Source organism: Somniosus microcephalus, chromosome 6, assembly GCF_052327205.1.
Source record: "Somniosus microcephalus isolate GS21.2 chromosome 6, FLI_Smic_1.0, whole genome shotgun sequence".
In the NCBI taxonomy this organism is placed as follows: domain Eukaryota; kingdom Metazoa; phylum Chordata; class Chondrichthyes; order Squaliformes; family Somniosidae; genus Somniosus; species Somniosus microcephalus.
The window spans coordinates 205969759-205984258 of record NC_140992.1 but is presented as its reverse complement, the minus strand read 5'-3'; the positions used below and the strand labels follow the sequence as shown (position 1 = coordinate 205984258).

General features: G+C 41.6%; 1 protein-coding gene across 2 annotated transcripts in view; it reads left to right on the top strand.

Annotated features, from left to right (window-relative positions):
• LOC147116395 (leucine-rich repeat-containing protein 36-like) overlaps positions 1 to 14500 on the top strand; it is a 54228-nt gene that overhangs the window by 7558 nt on the left and 32170 nt on the right. For both annotated transcript variants that reach the window (XR_015078803.1, XM_085991281.1), the window contains exons 2-5: positions 528 to 655; positions 2692 to 2884; positions 11627 to 11726; positions 14111 to 14211. Coding sequence is in view for 1 of the 2 variants with exons in the window: in XM_085991281.1 (XP_085847407.1) it covers positions 528 to 655; positions 2692 to 2884; positions 11627 to 11726; positions 14111 to 14211 (522 nt within the window). In the remaining variant the exon portion in view is untranslated. The remainder of the gene's footprint in view (positions 1 to 527; positions 656 to 2691; positions 2885 to 11626; positions 11727 to 14110; positions 14212 to 14500) is intronic.

Below are 14500 nucleotides of genomic sequence, written 5' to 3'. Positions count from 1 at the left end.
GGTGCCGTTTTCGCGATGCTAATGGTGGAGTGGATCAAATCATCCAACAACTTGTGGTGATTCGCAATTCACAGGGTATCTTCCTCGCCGCAAGTTGCTGGCCGATTTGCACATTAATAACGGCGTGCATTGTTCACACACCATTATTTTTTCCTCACCGGCAGATTTTGAGAGTATATTTGATGACTTTTCCAGTTCAGAGTTTTCAGTGAATAAATTGCAATAATGGTGTTTATACAGCAATGAAATAAACAGTCCATATTGTAACACAGAAATAGTATAGATGCACTTAAGGAGAGGCTGGACAAGCATATGAGGTAGGAGGGAATAGAGGGTTACACTGATAGATTTAGATGAGGAAAGACTGGAGGAGGCTCGAGTGGAGCATAAACGCCGGCATGGATTGGTTGGGCTGAATGGCCTGTTTCTGTGCTGTATATTCTATGTAATCTTATGTAATCCTATGAAATGCATAATTTGTAAATGAGTAAAGTGTGTTGCAATTGAACTTTTTGCTTGCTTCTTAGATGAAGTGGAGTCTCTCTCACTGCAGGGAACCTATAGTGACAAAATTGTGTCTCTTGGGGATGCTTTACTGAACTTCAAGAGATTGAAGTCTCTGGATTTGTCGAAAAATTCCATCGTCAGCCTGGGGGTGAGTCTCCTGTTCATTCTTAGTAAATAGGGTCCTCCAATTTCATATTTGAAATGTGGCTTTTTCATAATTTATAATAATCTACATAATTATTAATGGAGTTCAGTAGCGAACATTATGTGCATAGTTTTAGGGCAGATCAATATTCTATTTGGTTTAGCAGCATCAAGTTAATGGGCCAGTAATTCCTGTCCCAACGCGTGAGTACGGTCGGGGTACTCACGCGTCTGGCCGGAGGAAATGCCGGTTTTCAGCATGCGAGGAAAACCGGCATTTCCTGCCCTCTGAACGAAGGGGTTCAGAGGCAGAACGCGCGTGACTGCACAGGCAGCGCGTGCGCAGTAAAATTCCTTTTTTTTTTCAAAGTTGCGCGCGTGTAAAGGCCTCCGGTCTTTACGCGTGGAAAAACAAGACGCAAGTATTTAGTTTTTCAGGTAAGTGGGCTTTTAGTGCAATGTAGAATTTTTTTTTCCACAGGTTTGTTATTTTTAAAGAATTTACAGGATGGTAAGTTTAGTTTTAGACCCTATTTTTAAAAAATTTATTTTTTTCAAAAAATTGATTAATTGTTTAAAACATTTTTTTAAACTTATTTATAGTTATTATAATCAGTGGGATGTTTTTTAAAATTTTATTTAAAGTTAAAGTAGTGTTTTGGCAGCCCATACTTTTCATGAGTTTGACAGCTCTTACTGTCAAAACTCATGAATGAGTTTCCCCTCCCCTGATTGGCTGCACAGTGCTCACCTGATCCCAGCCGGCACATCGCACTAACTACGCCGCTGGATCAGGTTAGCACAGCGCGCCAACAGCTGAACCGGGCCTGTGAAAGGAAATGCAAGCAGGCCCGGGCTTCAGATGTCGGCGCGCAGGGTGAGTGCAGATCGGGGGCTTGCACGTGCGGCAAGCCCCCGATCTAATTTCAGGGCCATTGTCCAAGATGCACATAAAACGATAATTAAGGGAAAGTTAATTCCACTGAAATCTCTCAATCTTTAATATAGAGATATAAAAGAAGTCCCACCGTCAACTTCACAGGACAGCTAAAGATTGGCAATAAATTTGGCCTTGGCAGCATTGCCCACATCCCAAGAATAAATTTTAAAAATCTGTACTCTTACTTGTATCTCTGTTGGTTTGTGTTGCTGTGCTCTATATTTTGAAATTGCTTGTTGGAGATAGCTTGAGGAAACAAACTGTTTGAGTAGAAATTCCTGATTTGACAGATTTATATGTGTGGATATTCCGGAATTCGTCAACATCAACTTTTTTATTTCTTCACAGAAAGGGTTTTGGGTTTGGAGTTAAGTTTAAGGTTTCTGCTTTAAAACAAAGTGTATTTGCACAGATCTAGAATGGCTACAGGTACCAGACATTGAAAATGAATATTAAAGCCAGCCAAGCCAGTATGGGCGATGTCACAACTCCGAGTCTATTTCAGTCTGCGTCAACAAGGACCTATTGTCTCATCCCTGGCCCATTAACCAGGATGTCCAGAGACATTAAGTAGTTTGCCATTTCAAGAGGTGGCCAACCAATATTCACACCCATTGTGGTCAGGAAAATTCTATTTGTGTGAGCACAGCATGGGGTATGTGCGGAGGATGGGTAGTCGCTTTGTTTGACAAGCCTGCTGGAAAATCCCAGAAGAGGAAGGTGTGTAGGAGACATCACTTCTCGGCTTCCTTTAGCAAAAAAGAAAGGAAAAACCATGTTTGAGGGGTCAATCAAGTTTTGAATAAAAGGACTGCAAGACGCAGCTCTTGGCCCAGAGCTGAAAGCTAAAATTTAGGTAATCAGATCTTGCAATAAGAAGTTGTCATAACGTCTCTTTTCTCTTTAAAAAAGCTGACTGATCTGTTAGTATTTTCAGCATTTCTTAATTTACTTTTATTGCAGTTAATCTCAAATGTTAAGAGGAAAATAGCTGATTTTTGCTTGGGGGAAAATGTATAGAAGTACAATATTAGGCTCTAAGGCATCAATTCTTTTATGAATGACTACTTTGTCTTATACACTTATTTTTGATTTTGTAGGATTTGGAGTGTTTACATTCACTGGAAAAATTAAACTTGTACTATAATAATGTGCCATCTTCGAAAGAAATTTCCAGCTTGCGTCACCTAATCAACTTGAAAGAGCTTGACTTGCGGCTGAATCCCGTTACCAGGAATGAGGAGAACTACAGACTGTATATAATACGCCTACTACCAAACTTGAAGAAGTTGGGTAAGCATGAGCTAGTCAACATCAGCTTTCCTAATAAATAAAACAAAAAAAGACTTCTGAAATACTGCATACTACCATCTGTAATAACAGTACAGTTATACTACTGTTTGAGACTATACCAATCATAGAATGGTTACAGCACGGAAGAAGGCCATTCGGCCCGTCGAGCCCGAGCCGGCTCTCTGCAAGAGCACTTCAGCTAGTCCCACACCCCTGCCCTTTCCCCGTAGCCCTGCAAATTTCTTTCCTTCAGACACTTATCCAACTCCCTTTTGAAAGCCATGATTGAATCTGCCTCCACCACCCATTCTGGCAGTGCATTCCAGATCGTAACCACTCACTGCATTAAAAAGTTTTTTCTAACGTCGCCTTTGGTTCTTTTGCCAATCACCTTAAATCTGTCCCCTCTGGTTCTCGACCCTTCTGCCAATGGGAGCAGTTTCCCTATATTTACTCTGTCCAGACCCCTCATGATTTTGAACACCTCTATCAAATCTCCCCTCAATCTTCTCTGCTCCAAGGAGAACAACCCCAGCTTCTCCAGTCTATCAACGTAACTGAAGTCCCTCATTCCTGGAATCATTCTCGTAAATCTTTTCTGCACCCTCTCTAAGGCCTTCGCATCCTTCCTAAAGTGTGGTGCCCAGAATTGGACACAGTACTCCGGTTGGGACCGAACCAGTGTTTTATACAGGTTCATCATCATTGCCACACTTTTGTACTCTATGCCTCTTTATGAAGCCCAGGATCCCGTAAGCCTTTTTAACTGATTTCTCAACCTGGCCTGCCACATTCAACGATTTGTACACATATACCCCCAGGTCTCTCTGTTCACGCACCCCATTCAGGATTGTACCCTTTAGTTTATATTTCCTCTCATTCTTTCTACCAAAATGTATCACTTCACACTTTTCTGTTAAATTTCATCTGCCACGTGTCTGCCCATTTCACCAGCCTGTCTATGTCTTCCTGAAGTCTATCACTCTCCTCCTCACTGTTCACTACTTCCAAGTTTTGTGTCATCTGCACATTTTGAAATTGTGCCCTGTACACCCATGTCCAAGTCATTAATATATATCAAGAAAAGCAGTGGTCCTAGAACCGACCCCTGGGGAACACCACTGTATACCTTCCTCCAGTCCGAAAAACAGCCGTTCACCACTACTCTCTGTTTCCTATCACTTAGCCAATTCCGTATCCATGCTGCCACTGTCCCTTTTATTCCATGGGCTTCAACTTTGCTGGCAAGCCTATTATGTGGCACTCTGTCGAACGCCTTTTGGAAATCCATGTACACTATGTCAACTGCATTACCCTCATCAACCCTCTGTTATCTCATCAAAGAACTCAATCAAGTTAGTTAAACACGATTTGCCTTTAACAAATCCGTGCTGGCTTTCCTTCATTAATCTACACTTGTCCAAGTGACTGTTAATTTTGTCCCTGATTACTGTTCCCAAAAGCTTCCCCACTATCAAGGTCAAACTGACTGACTGGGTTTACCTTTACACCCTTTTTTGAACAATGGTGTAACATTTGCAATTCTTCAGTCCTCTGGCACCACCCCCCTATCTAAGGAGGATTGGAATATTATGACCAGTACCTCCGCGATTTCCTCCCTCAATTCCCTCAGCATCCTAGGATGCATCTCATCCGCTCCTGGTGATTTATCTACTTTAAGTTCAGCCAGCCTTTCTAATACCTCCTCTTTATCAATTTTTATCCTATCAAGTATCTCCACTACCTCCTCTACTATGTCTATGGCAGCATCCTCTTGGTGAAGACACATGCAAAGTACACGTTTAGTATCTCGGCCATATCCTCTGCCTCCATGCATAGGTCTCCTTTTTAGTCCCTAATTGGCCCCACCCCTCCTCTTACTACCTTATTACTATTTATATCCCTATAGAAGACTTTTGGATTACCTTTTATGTTGGCTGCCATTCTATTCTCATACCCTCTCTTTGCCCCTCTTATTTTCTTTTTCACTTCTCCTCTGAACTTTCTATATATAGCCTGATTCTCAGATGTATTTGCAACCTGACATCTGTCATATGCACGCTTTTTCTGCTTCATCATATTCTCTATCTCTTTCGTCCTCCAGGGAGCCCTGACTATAGTTGCCCTGCCTTTCCCCCTAGTGGGAATGTACCTAAACTGTACCTGAACTATTTCCTCTTTAAAGGCAGCCCATTGTTCCATTACAGTTTTGTCTGCCAATCTTTGATTCCAGTTTTCCCAGGCCAGATCTGTTCTCATCCCACTGAAATTAGCCTTCCCCCAGTTAAACATTTTTACTCTAGATTGCTCCCTGTCCTTTTCCATAACTAATCTAAACCTTATGATACTACGGTCACTGTTCCCTAAATGTTCACCTACTGACACTTGCTCCACTTGACCTACCTCATTCCCCAGAACCAGATCCTGCAATGCCTCCTCCCTCGTCTGGTTGGAAACATACTGATCAAGAAAGTTCTCCTGAACGCACTTCAGAAATTCATCCCCTTCTCTGCCCTTAACACTATTACAATCCCAGTCTATATGAGGATAGTTGAAGTCCCCCATTATTACTACTCTAGTTCTTTCACCTCTCTGTAATTTCTCTGCAAATTTGCTCCTCCATATCTTTCCCACTATTTTGTGGTCTATACAATACACCTAGTAGTGTAATGACACCTCTATTGTTTCTTAACTCTAGCCATATAGATTCTGTCCTTGACCCCGCCAGGATATCCTATCTTTCCTGAACACTTTATAACCAGGAACATTTAATAAACAATCCTGCCCTTTTTTGAGCCAGGTATCAGTTATTGCCACAACATCATATTCCCATGTGACTGTTTGTGCCTGCAGCTCACTTGCCTTGTTTACTACGCTTCGTGCGTTCACATACATACACTGTAAACCCGTCTTAGACCATCCTGTATTCTCTCTTAGTTTGACCCCACCTAATATCTTATTATTTCTTACTTTAGTGCTCTCTGCCTCTCCAAATGCTTTGAGCACTTTATTTCCCCTTTCTAATGTTACATTCTGGTGCCCATCCCCCTGCCAAATTAGTTTAAACTCTCCCCAACACCACTAGCAAACCTCCCCGCGAGGATATTGGTTCCAGCCCTGTTGAGGTGCAACCCGTCCGGCCTGTACAGGTCTCACCTCCCCTGGAACCAGTCCCAATGCTTCATGAATCTAAAACCCTCCCTCCTGCACCATCTCTCCAGCCACGCATTCACCTGTGCTATCCTCCTATTTCTATACTCGCTAGTGTGTGGCACCAGGTACCTTTTGAGGTCCTGCTTTTTAATCTCTTTCCTAGCTCCAGCGTGAATTGATGTTCAGCCAGCAGACCTGAGTTTAACTAACCTAGTTGAATAGATATCACTAAAAGCTAGTGGACAGGTACAAAAAAAATTAGCATCAATTCAACTTTGGTAGCTTTGTAACTTCATTGGTGCTGAATGGCCTCCTTCTGTGCTGTATGATTCTATGAAAAAGGCTAATGGAAAGTTGGCCTTTATCTCGAGGGGGCTGGAATACAAAGGGGTGGAAGTGATGTTACAGCTGTATAAAGCTCTGGTTAGAGTGCATCTGGAATACTGTGTTAAGGTCTAGGCACCATACCCCAGGATGGTATATTGGCCTTGGAAGGGGTGCAGTGCAATTTCACCAGAATAATACTGGGGCTAAAAGAGTTTAATAGTGCGGACCCGTTGCATAGATTAAGCTTGTATTCGATAAGGTGCCACACTAGAGGTTATTGCACAAAATTAGGACTCATGGAATTGGGGGTAATATATTAGCATGGATTGAGGTTTGGTTAATGGACAGAAAACAGAGAGTAGGAATAAACGGGTCTTTTTCGGGTTGGCAGGCTGTAACTAGCAGGGTACCGCAAGGATGAGTGCTTGGGCCTCTGCTATTCACAATCTATATTAATGACTTAGATGAAGGGACTGAGATGAAGGGACTGAGTGTAACGTTCCAAGTTTGCTGCTGATACAAAGATGGTGGGATAGTAAGCTGTGAGAGGACGCAAAGCGGCTGCAGAGAGATTTAGACAGGTTGACTGAGCGGGCAAGAACATGACAAATGGAATACAATGTGGGAAGTGGGAAGTTATCCACTTTGGTAGGAAAAATGAAAAAGCAGAATATTGTTTGAATGGTGAGCGATTGGGAAATGTTGGTGTTCAGAGGGACCTGGGTGTCCTTGTACATGAATCACAGAAAGTTAACATGCAGGTACAGCAAGCAATTAGGAAAGCAAATGGTATGTTAGCTTTTGTTACAAAGGGATTAGAGTATAAAAGAGTAAGGAAGTCTTGCTACAATTATACAGGGCATTGGTGAGGCCACACCTGGAGTACTGTGTACAGTTCTGGTCTCCTTACCTAAGGAAAAACATACTTGCCTTAGAGGGAGTGCAATAAAGGTTCACTAGACTGGTTCCTGGGATGAGGGGATTGCCCTATGAGGAGAGATTGAGTAGACTAGGCCTATATTCCCTAGGGTTTAGAAGAATGAGAGGTGATTTAATTGAAACATATAAAATTCTTACAGGGCTTGACAGGGTTAATGCTGAGAAAATGTTTCACCTGGCTGAGGATTCTAGAACACGGGGTCACAGTCTCGGAATAAGGGGTCGGCCATTTAAGAACCATAAGAAATAGGAGCAGGAATAGGCCATTCGGCCCCTCGAGCCTGCTCCGCCATTCAATAAGATCATGGCTGATCTTCTACCTCAACTCCACTTTCCTGCACTATTCTCATATCCCTTGATTCCCTTAATATCCAAAAATCTATCGATCTCTGTCTTGAATATTCTCAATGACTGAGCCTCTACAGCCCTCTGGGGTAGAGAATTCCAAAGATTCATCACCCTGAGTGAAGAAATTTCACTTCATCTCAGTTCTAAATGGCCGACCCCTTATTCTGAGACTGTTCTAGACTCCCCAGCCGGGGAAACATCCTCCCTGCATTTACCCTGTCAAGCCCTGTAAGAATTTTGTATGTTTCAATACCTCTCATTCTTCTAAACTCCAGAGAATATAGGCCTAGTCTACTCAATATTTAGGACTGAGATGAGGAGAAATTTCTTCACTCAAATGGTTGTGAATCTTTGGAATTCTCTACCCCAGAGAGCTGTGGATGCTCAGTCATTGATATATTCAAGGCAGGTCGATAAATTTTGGGGAATTAAGGGATATGAGGATAGTGCAGGAAGGTGGAGTTGAGGTAGACGATCAGCCAGGACCTTGTTGAATGGTGGAGCAGGCTCGAAGGGCCAAATCGCCTACTCCAGCTCCTATTTCCTATGTATTCCTTGAGTAAAGAAGATTAAGAGTGATCTAATTGAGGTACTTATAAGATCATTAAATGATTTGATAGGATAGATAAAGAGAAACTATTTCCTCTGGTGGGGCAGTTCGGAACAAGGGGCCATAACCTTAAAGTTAGAGCTAGGCCATTCAGGAGTGATGTCAGGAAGCACTTCTTCAGACAAAGGGTAGTGGAAATCTGGAACTCTCTCCCCCACATAGCTATTGAGGCTAGGTCAATTGGAGCTTTCGGGACTGAGTTTGATAGACTTTTGTTGGGTAAGAGTATTAAGGGATGTGGAACCAAGGTGGGTAAATGAAATTGAGGTGCAGATCAGCCATGATCTAATTGAATGGCAGAACAGGCCTTCTGTTCCTATGAGTTGTACTGGTTATCTGCTCTCGTGTAAGGGAAAACAAAGATCTACTCATCCATGCTGAACTGCCATTTACATTTTAATGTTATTGATCTACTGATGCTGTTGTGTCTCTGCTAATGTTAAAAAATAATGTTTAAAAGCTCCCAGAGATACCTAGCCACCACCAAAAATTGTTTTAACTCTTAACCATTTGCAGTTCTTTGGCAGCTGGTGTTGAGCCGGTGCAGTGTGACTTTACCTTCTAAAGGTACTGGTGCTCTTGCGTCTTTCACTAAACTCTGAAGTGCCACCAATTTAAGAATGCCACAAAATCTACTGTCTAGTTATGCTGTAGATTTTGTGGCATTGCAAAGTAGTTTCAGATTTGCATTGACGTAAACTATAGCTGATCTATAAGTAAATGTGGCTGTGGGTTAGCAATATTAATGTGATTAGTATTAAAGATAAAAATAAGCTGAAAATATTTTATAATTAAATCAGAAATTTTGCACAATGGGGCTGAATAGAAGTGATTTGGTACACCTGATTTTGGAGACCCAACAATGGTGGGTGGAACCCAGTATACATGCAAAATGATTGTATGTTTTCAGATTTTTTTCGATAAAATACATAAACTTGGAAAAGACATCATGATATAGAAACAGGATAGCGAACTTACAATATTTACCCCATTTATAGAATCATAGAAACTTACAGCACAGAAGGAGGCCGTTTGGCCCCTCATGCCTGTGCTGGCTCCTTGAAAGAGCAGTCGTGTTTAGTCCCACACCCCCGCTTTTTGTCCTCATCCTCAAGTACCTGCCCCACTCCTTTTAAAATGATTTATGGAATCGGCTTTCACCACCTTTTTAGGTCGAGTATTCCAGATCCCGACAACTCTCTGATTGAAACAGTTTCTCCTCAGCTCCCCTCTAGATCTTTTGGCAATGATTTTAAATGTAAGATCTCTGGTCTTTGACCCACTTGCCAGAGGGAATAGTTTTTCTCTATCTACCCTATCAAAACCTCGCATCATCTTGAAAGCCTCTATTCGGTCACCTCTTGACCTTCTCTGTTCCAAGGAGAACAGTCTGAACTTTTCCAACCTCCCTTCATAACTGAAGGCCCTCATCCCTGGTAACCTCCTGGTAAACATCCTCTGTACCCTTTCTAAGGCCTTTACATCTTTCCTGAAGTGTGGTGCCCAGGATTGTCCACAATACTCTAGCTGAGGTGAGTATTTGGGAGATGGTAGTTTGGAATCCATCTATCTAGGGAAGGAAAAGCCAAAGAGAGTGGAAATTTCTGTTCAAAGTACTGTACTCCTCTCATCCTGTCTTTCCAAGAGGAAATATCTTTGTTTATTACTATGTCGTTGAATTTGCTTTTCACAGATACCTAGCACTTTGGCTCTTCTTCCCTCCTTGGCTACAGTGTTAATGCAAACATTGCCTGCAGGTGATTAGGCCTCAGACTGTGCCCAGTGTTGGTCTCTATATATGGTGATGATTTTTGAGATTTGGAAAGGGTGCAGAGGAGCCACAAGATTAATTCCCAGTTTAAAACACCCTAGTTATCCAGATAGGCTCAACGAGCTGGGTCACTAAACTTTAGAGAAATGTAGACTTGGGGGTGTTTGATTGAAGTTTATAAAATAATGAAGAGACTAGATTGTGTTTATGTAGATCAACTAAATAGGTTAGGGAGGACCAGGGGTCATGCTTACAAGTCATGTAAGGGCAGAACTAGGTTGAATGTTGGGCAGTTCCTCTTTTCCCAGAGAATAGTGGGCCTGTGGAACAGGTTGCCGGCTCATTCAGTGAACGCTGTTTCACTGTATTCCTTCAAGACAGAGGTGGGGGAGTGTATGTATTGCGATGCATAAGGCATCACGGGTGTGTGGGACAAGCTGGATGGACCAGTGAGTCTTTTCCTGTCCATCATTTTTGTATGTGTTCCAGAATGGCTTCATTCACTTCACTGGAGGCTAGGACTTTAGACAAGTTGGGAGCTGATCTGGAGCTTCCTGATCTTGGAAAACACACTTCTGGCTGGATGTTGTTGCATGTTCAGCTGGTGGAGAGTTTTTGGACTGATTTTAGAGGGAGCAGAGTTGAAGTATTTCTGGTGTTAAATTTGCAGTTGATCGTGACTGACTCGTTTTGAAATAGATGAGGTGGAATGTGTATAACTGAGTTTACACACAAATGTGCACACTCCCTGTGTGTGTGTATGTGTGTGTATGAGTTTGGATTCTCTGTGGAGCAAATGCAATAAGTCAGAAAAGTTATTATTTAGAAATGTACAATTTACAGATTTTGCATGTTTTTCAATAATATCTTAGAAGATATCAAGATCTTTTGTTACTCAGGGATTGTTTCCACTTCTCCTTCCAAACCACAACTAAAGGGTTAACCATTTTTATGTATAAACAATGCCAGGTAAAGTTGCAGTACTGGGGGTAATATGTTTTAGAAATCTGTTGCGTACATTAAGTATATTGTTACATCAGCTTGCAGTAGCTCCAGGTCTGCAGTGCAAGAACTATGCCCTTTTCAAGTCCAAGCATGGCCCGTCAGATTGTTTTGTTTGTTTTGGTTCCACAATAAACATACCAGTGTAAATTAATCTTGCCAAGTAACTTGTTTTTCTGTTATTTTCTGTTTATTGAGATTAATCCCCCACAGCTTGGCTGGTAAATAATGTTGGTAGATTTCTGTGTTCAGCCTACTATGTGCAGATATGTGATCTCTGATATTGTTTAGATAGACAATTGAATAACTGTCAAAGCATCCTACATGATTGACTAAGGAATGGGAGATTTATGATGCAGTACTTGTATATTGCCAAGCTATACATGGCTTGTAATTTGACTTGATATAGTAGCTGTTGCTATGGTTACCTTGTGAGTAATCAACATTAGTGAGCACCACTAATTGTACCTCAGGGTACTTAAACGTTGTTCGATGGGCTCCTAATCAGGGAGGTTCCTTTCAGGTCCTGTTGTGTTTTTTTGCACTGTATTTATTAATTGAAATATGTCCCGATATTACTTGTCACCAACAGATGACAGACCTGTCCGGGAGAGTGAGCGAAAAACTGCCCAAATTCACTTCAGTTCCCAGGAGCAAAACGAGGCATCAGACCGAAATGAAAAAGAAGCGAGGTAGGGGAAATTCTGCTCTGTATATATACACATGCAGAGTTATCTAAATACACCTTGATGGGTAAGTTTTTATAGCTGCCTTTTTACAATGTGCAAAGGAAGGAAAGTTGGTCCGAATGATCTGGGAGTCATTCAAAGTGACAGTAACCATGTTATACCAGGAGATGCAGAACATACATTTAACTAGAAGGTTATACCTTTTTTCCCCAATGGTCTTAATACACCTGAATGCATGTTTGAATAATGGATAAAGTATTCAACTATTAAAATATTCAGTTGGTGCAGCACAGTGTAACTAATCATAATATTTTTTTTATTCGTTCTGGGACGTGGGCGTCACTGGCAAGGCCAGCAATTATTGCCCAATCTCTAATTGCCCTCGAGAAGGTGGTGGTGAGCTGCCTTCTTGAACCGCTGCAGTCTGTGTGGTGAAGGTGCTCCCACTGTGCTGTTAGTGAGGGAGTTCCAGGATTTTGACCCAGCAATGATGAAGGAATGGCGATATGCTTCTAAGTCAGGATGGTGTGTGACTTGGAGGGGAACTTGGAGGTGATGGTGTTCCCATGCACCTGCTGCCCTTGTCCTTCTAGGTGCTAGAGGTCGCAGGTTGGGAGGTGCTGCCGAAGAAGCCTTGGCGAGTTGCTGCAGCGTATCTTGTAGATGGTACACACTGCAGCCACGGTACGCCGGTGGTGGAGGGAATGAATGTTTAAGGTGGTGGATGGGGTGCCAATTAGGCGGGCTGCTTTGTCCTGGATGATGTCGTGCTTTTTATGTGTTGTTGGAGCTGCACTCATCCAGACAAGTGGACAGTATTCCATCACACTCAACGGTGTGTCGTTGTCGTGTCCGAAGCTGGTGCCTAGGTCTATGCCGGGTGGTCCATCCGGTTTTATTATTCTTATTGTTTCTCGTAGCAGTTTGTTACAACTGAGTGGTTTGCTAGGATATTTCAGAGGGCAGTTAAGAGTCAACCACATTGCTGTGGGTCTGGAGGCACATATTGGCCAGACCAGGAAAGGACAGCAGATTTCCTTCCCTAAAGGACAGCAGTTAATTCCACTGAGTAAAATGCTACAGAAATTGTTTTTATTGAATATGTTTAAATATCTATGAATAAGGAGTAGAAAATGCAGATAGGCAAGTGCCCAGAACCAGGGAGCTCCCAACCCAATGGATATGAGCTGTTCACAATTACTGAGACAGGCTAACAAATTGATTACTGTTTACAGTGATTGGCAAACCAATTTTAATGCAAAACCCATTAGCATTTCAACCACCTTTGTCTCGGTGCTTTTTCTAAAAAAAAATAACTTGTGTGAATGCACTTTGCTTTAAAACCCCACCATTTAAATGTAACTCTTTTCCAAATTCTTTCTCTGCAAAAATGGTCAAAAATCCCAAAACATTGGCACCCACCCAGACCAGATCCACTCTATGCACAATAATTGTAACAGTTGAGGCACTAAAGCTCACCACTTAGATCACTGCTCTGTGATCCTTGTTGTAGGGCTATATTGGTCTCAATTGCAATGCAGTTCGTGGTAAAATAACCTACCAAAATTCAGTGATTGCTTCATCAGTGTACACAACAACAACAACTTGCATTTATATAGCATCTTTAAAATAGTAAAACACCCCAAGAAAAAATCGTAGTAAAATGTGCGAGGGCCGCTGGTGCCTGTGGAACCGTATCTAGGTGCTTTCAGGATTACCGGAGGGGCTGATGAAATAAATAATATTTGGGGGCCTGAATTCCATGCAAATATTGCCATCTATATTGAAGTTGGTAGTCTATCTTGTCTGGAAAGTGGTGCTCACAAAGAGCAGGAGTATTAAAACAGCAGCTGTATTAAATTGCCTTTAAGACTATATTTTTATTTCATTTAAAAACTTTTATTTTAAACTTGTTTTATAAAGAGAATGCCCAATGGGAGTAGTGGAAAATGCAGTTTTACCTACTTTTTAGCTCTATTCATGAATTGTGAAGTGTTCCTCACATAAGATAGTGAGACTCTGAAATTGTAAGTACCACACACCTGAAAGAGAGAGGTCAATGTTCTCTGGTGTGACCCTTCACCAAAGAAGTTCTGATGAAAGAGCCCTCCTGATATGTGAGTTTTTGCCCTTCAGCTGCTGTGCATTTGCAGCATTTTTTCTGCATTTATTTCAGATAGCCAGCATTTGTGGGGTTTTTTGTAACCTCTTAATTTGTTTGTCGCAGAGGCTACCATTTGAGTCCACTGACATTTGTGTGATGAGATTCATCTGAATTGGACATTTTTAAATGCCTCCACAGTGGATAGTTGAATGCTTATTATAGCTGGAACCAGAGTGTAGCTGATTTCATTTTGCCTTTATTTCTGTCCCACTACTTTTTTCAGTGACCATGTAAAGAAGAACTTTGTATATGGCAAAGATGAGCAGGACTCTGTAGGTTCATCAATGAAATACAAGTGGGATGCTACATCAGATCTTAATACTGGTAAGAAGCTGTAGTCTTTTACACTGCACTACAGTGCTGCATATTTGACCATCAAACATGACCACCTCAGGTCTAACCTTACAATCTATTCCGTGTTTAGTTTCAATGCCTGCATTTTTATGCAGAACACCTGTAATACAAGATTGTATTGATTACACATAGTATAGTTAGTGTTTTACTCATTACTTTAATCAGCAGCAGTTGCTTTAGCATGATGTAGCAAATTTTTTCTAACCGTAAATTATAATTTCATATTGTTCAGTTATCTATCCTGGTCTTCTATCTGCTT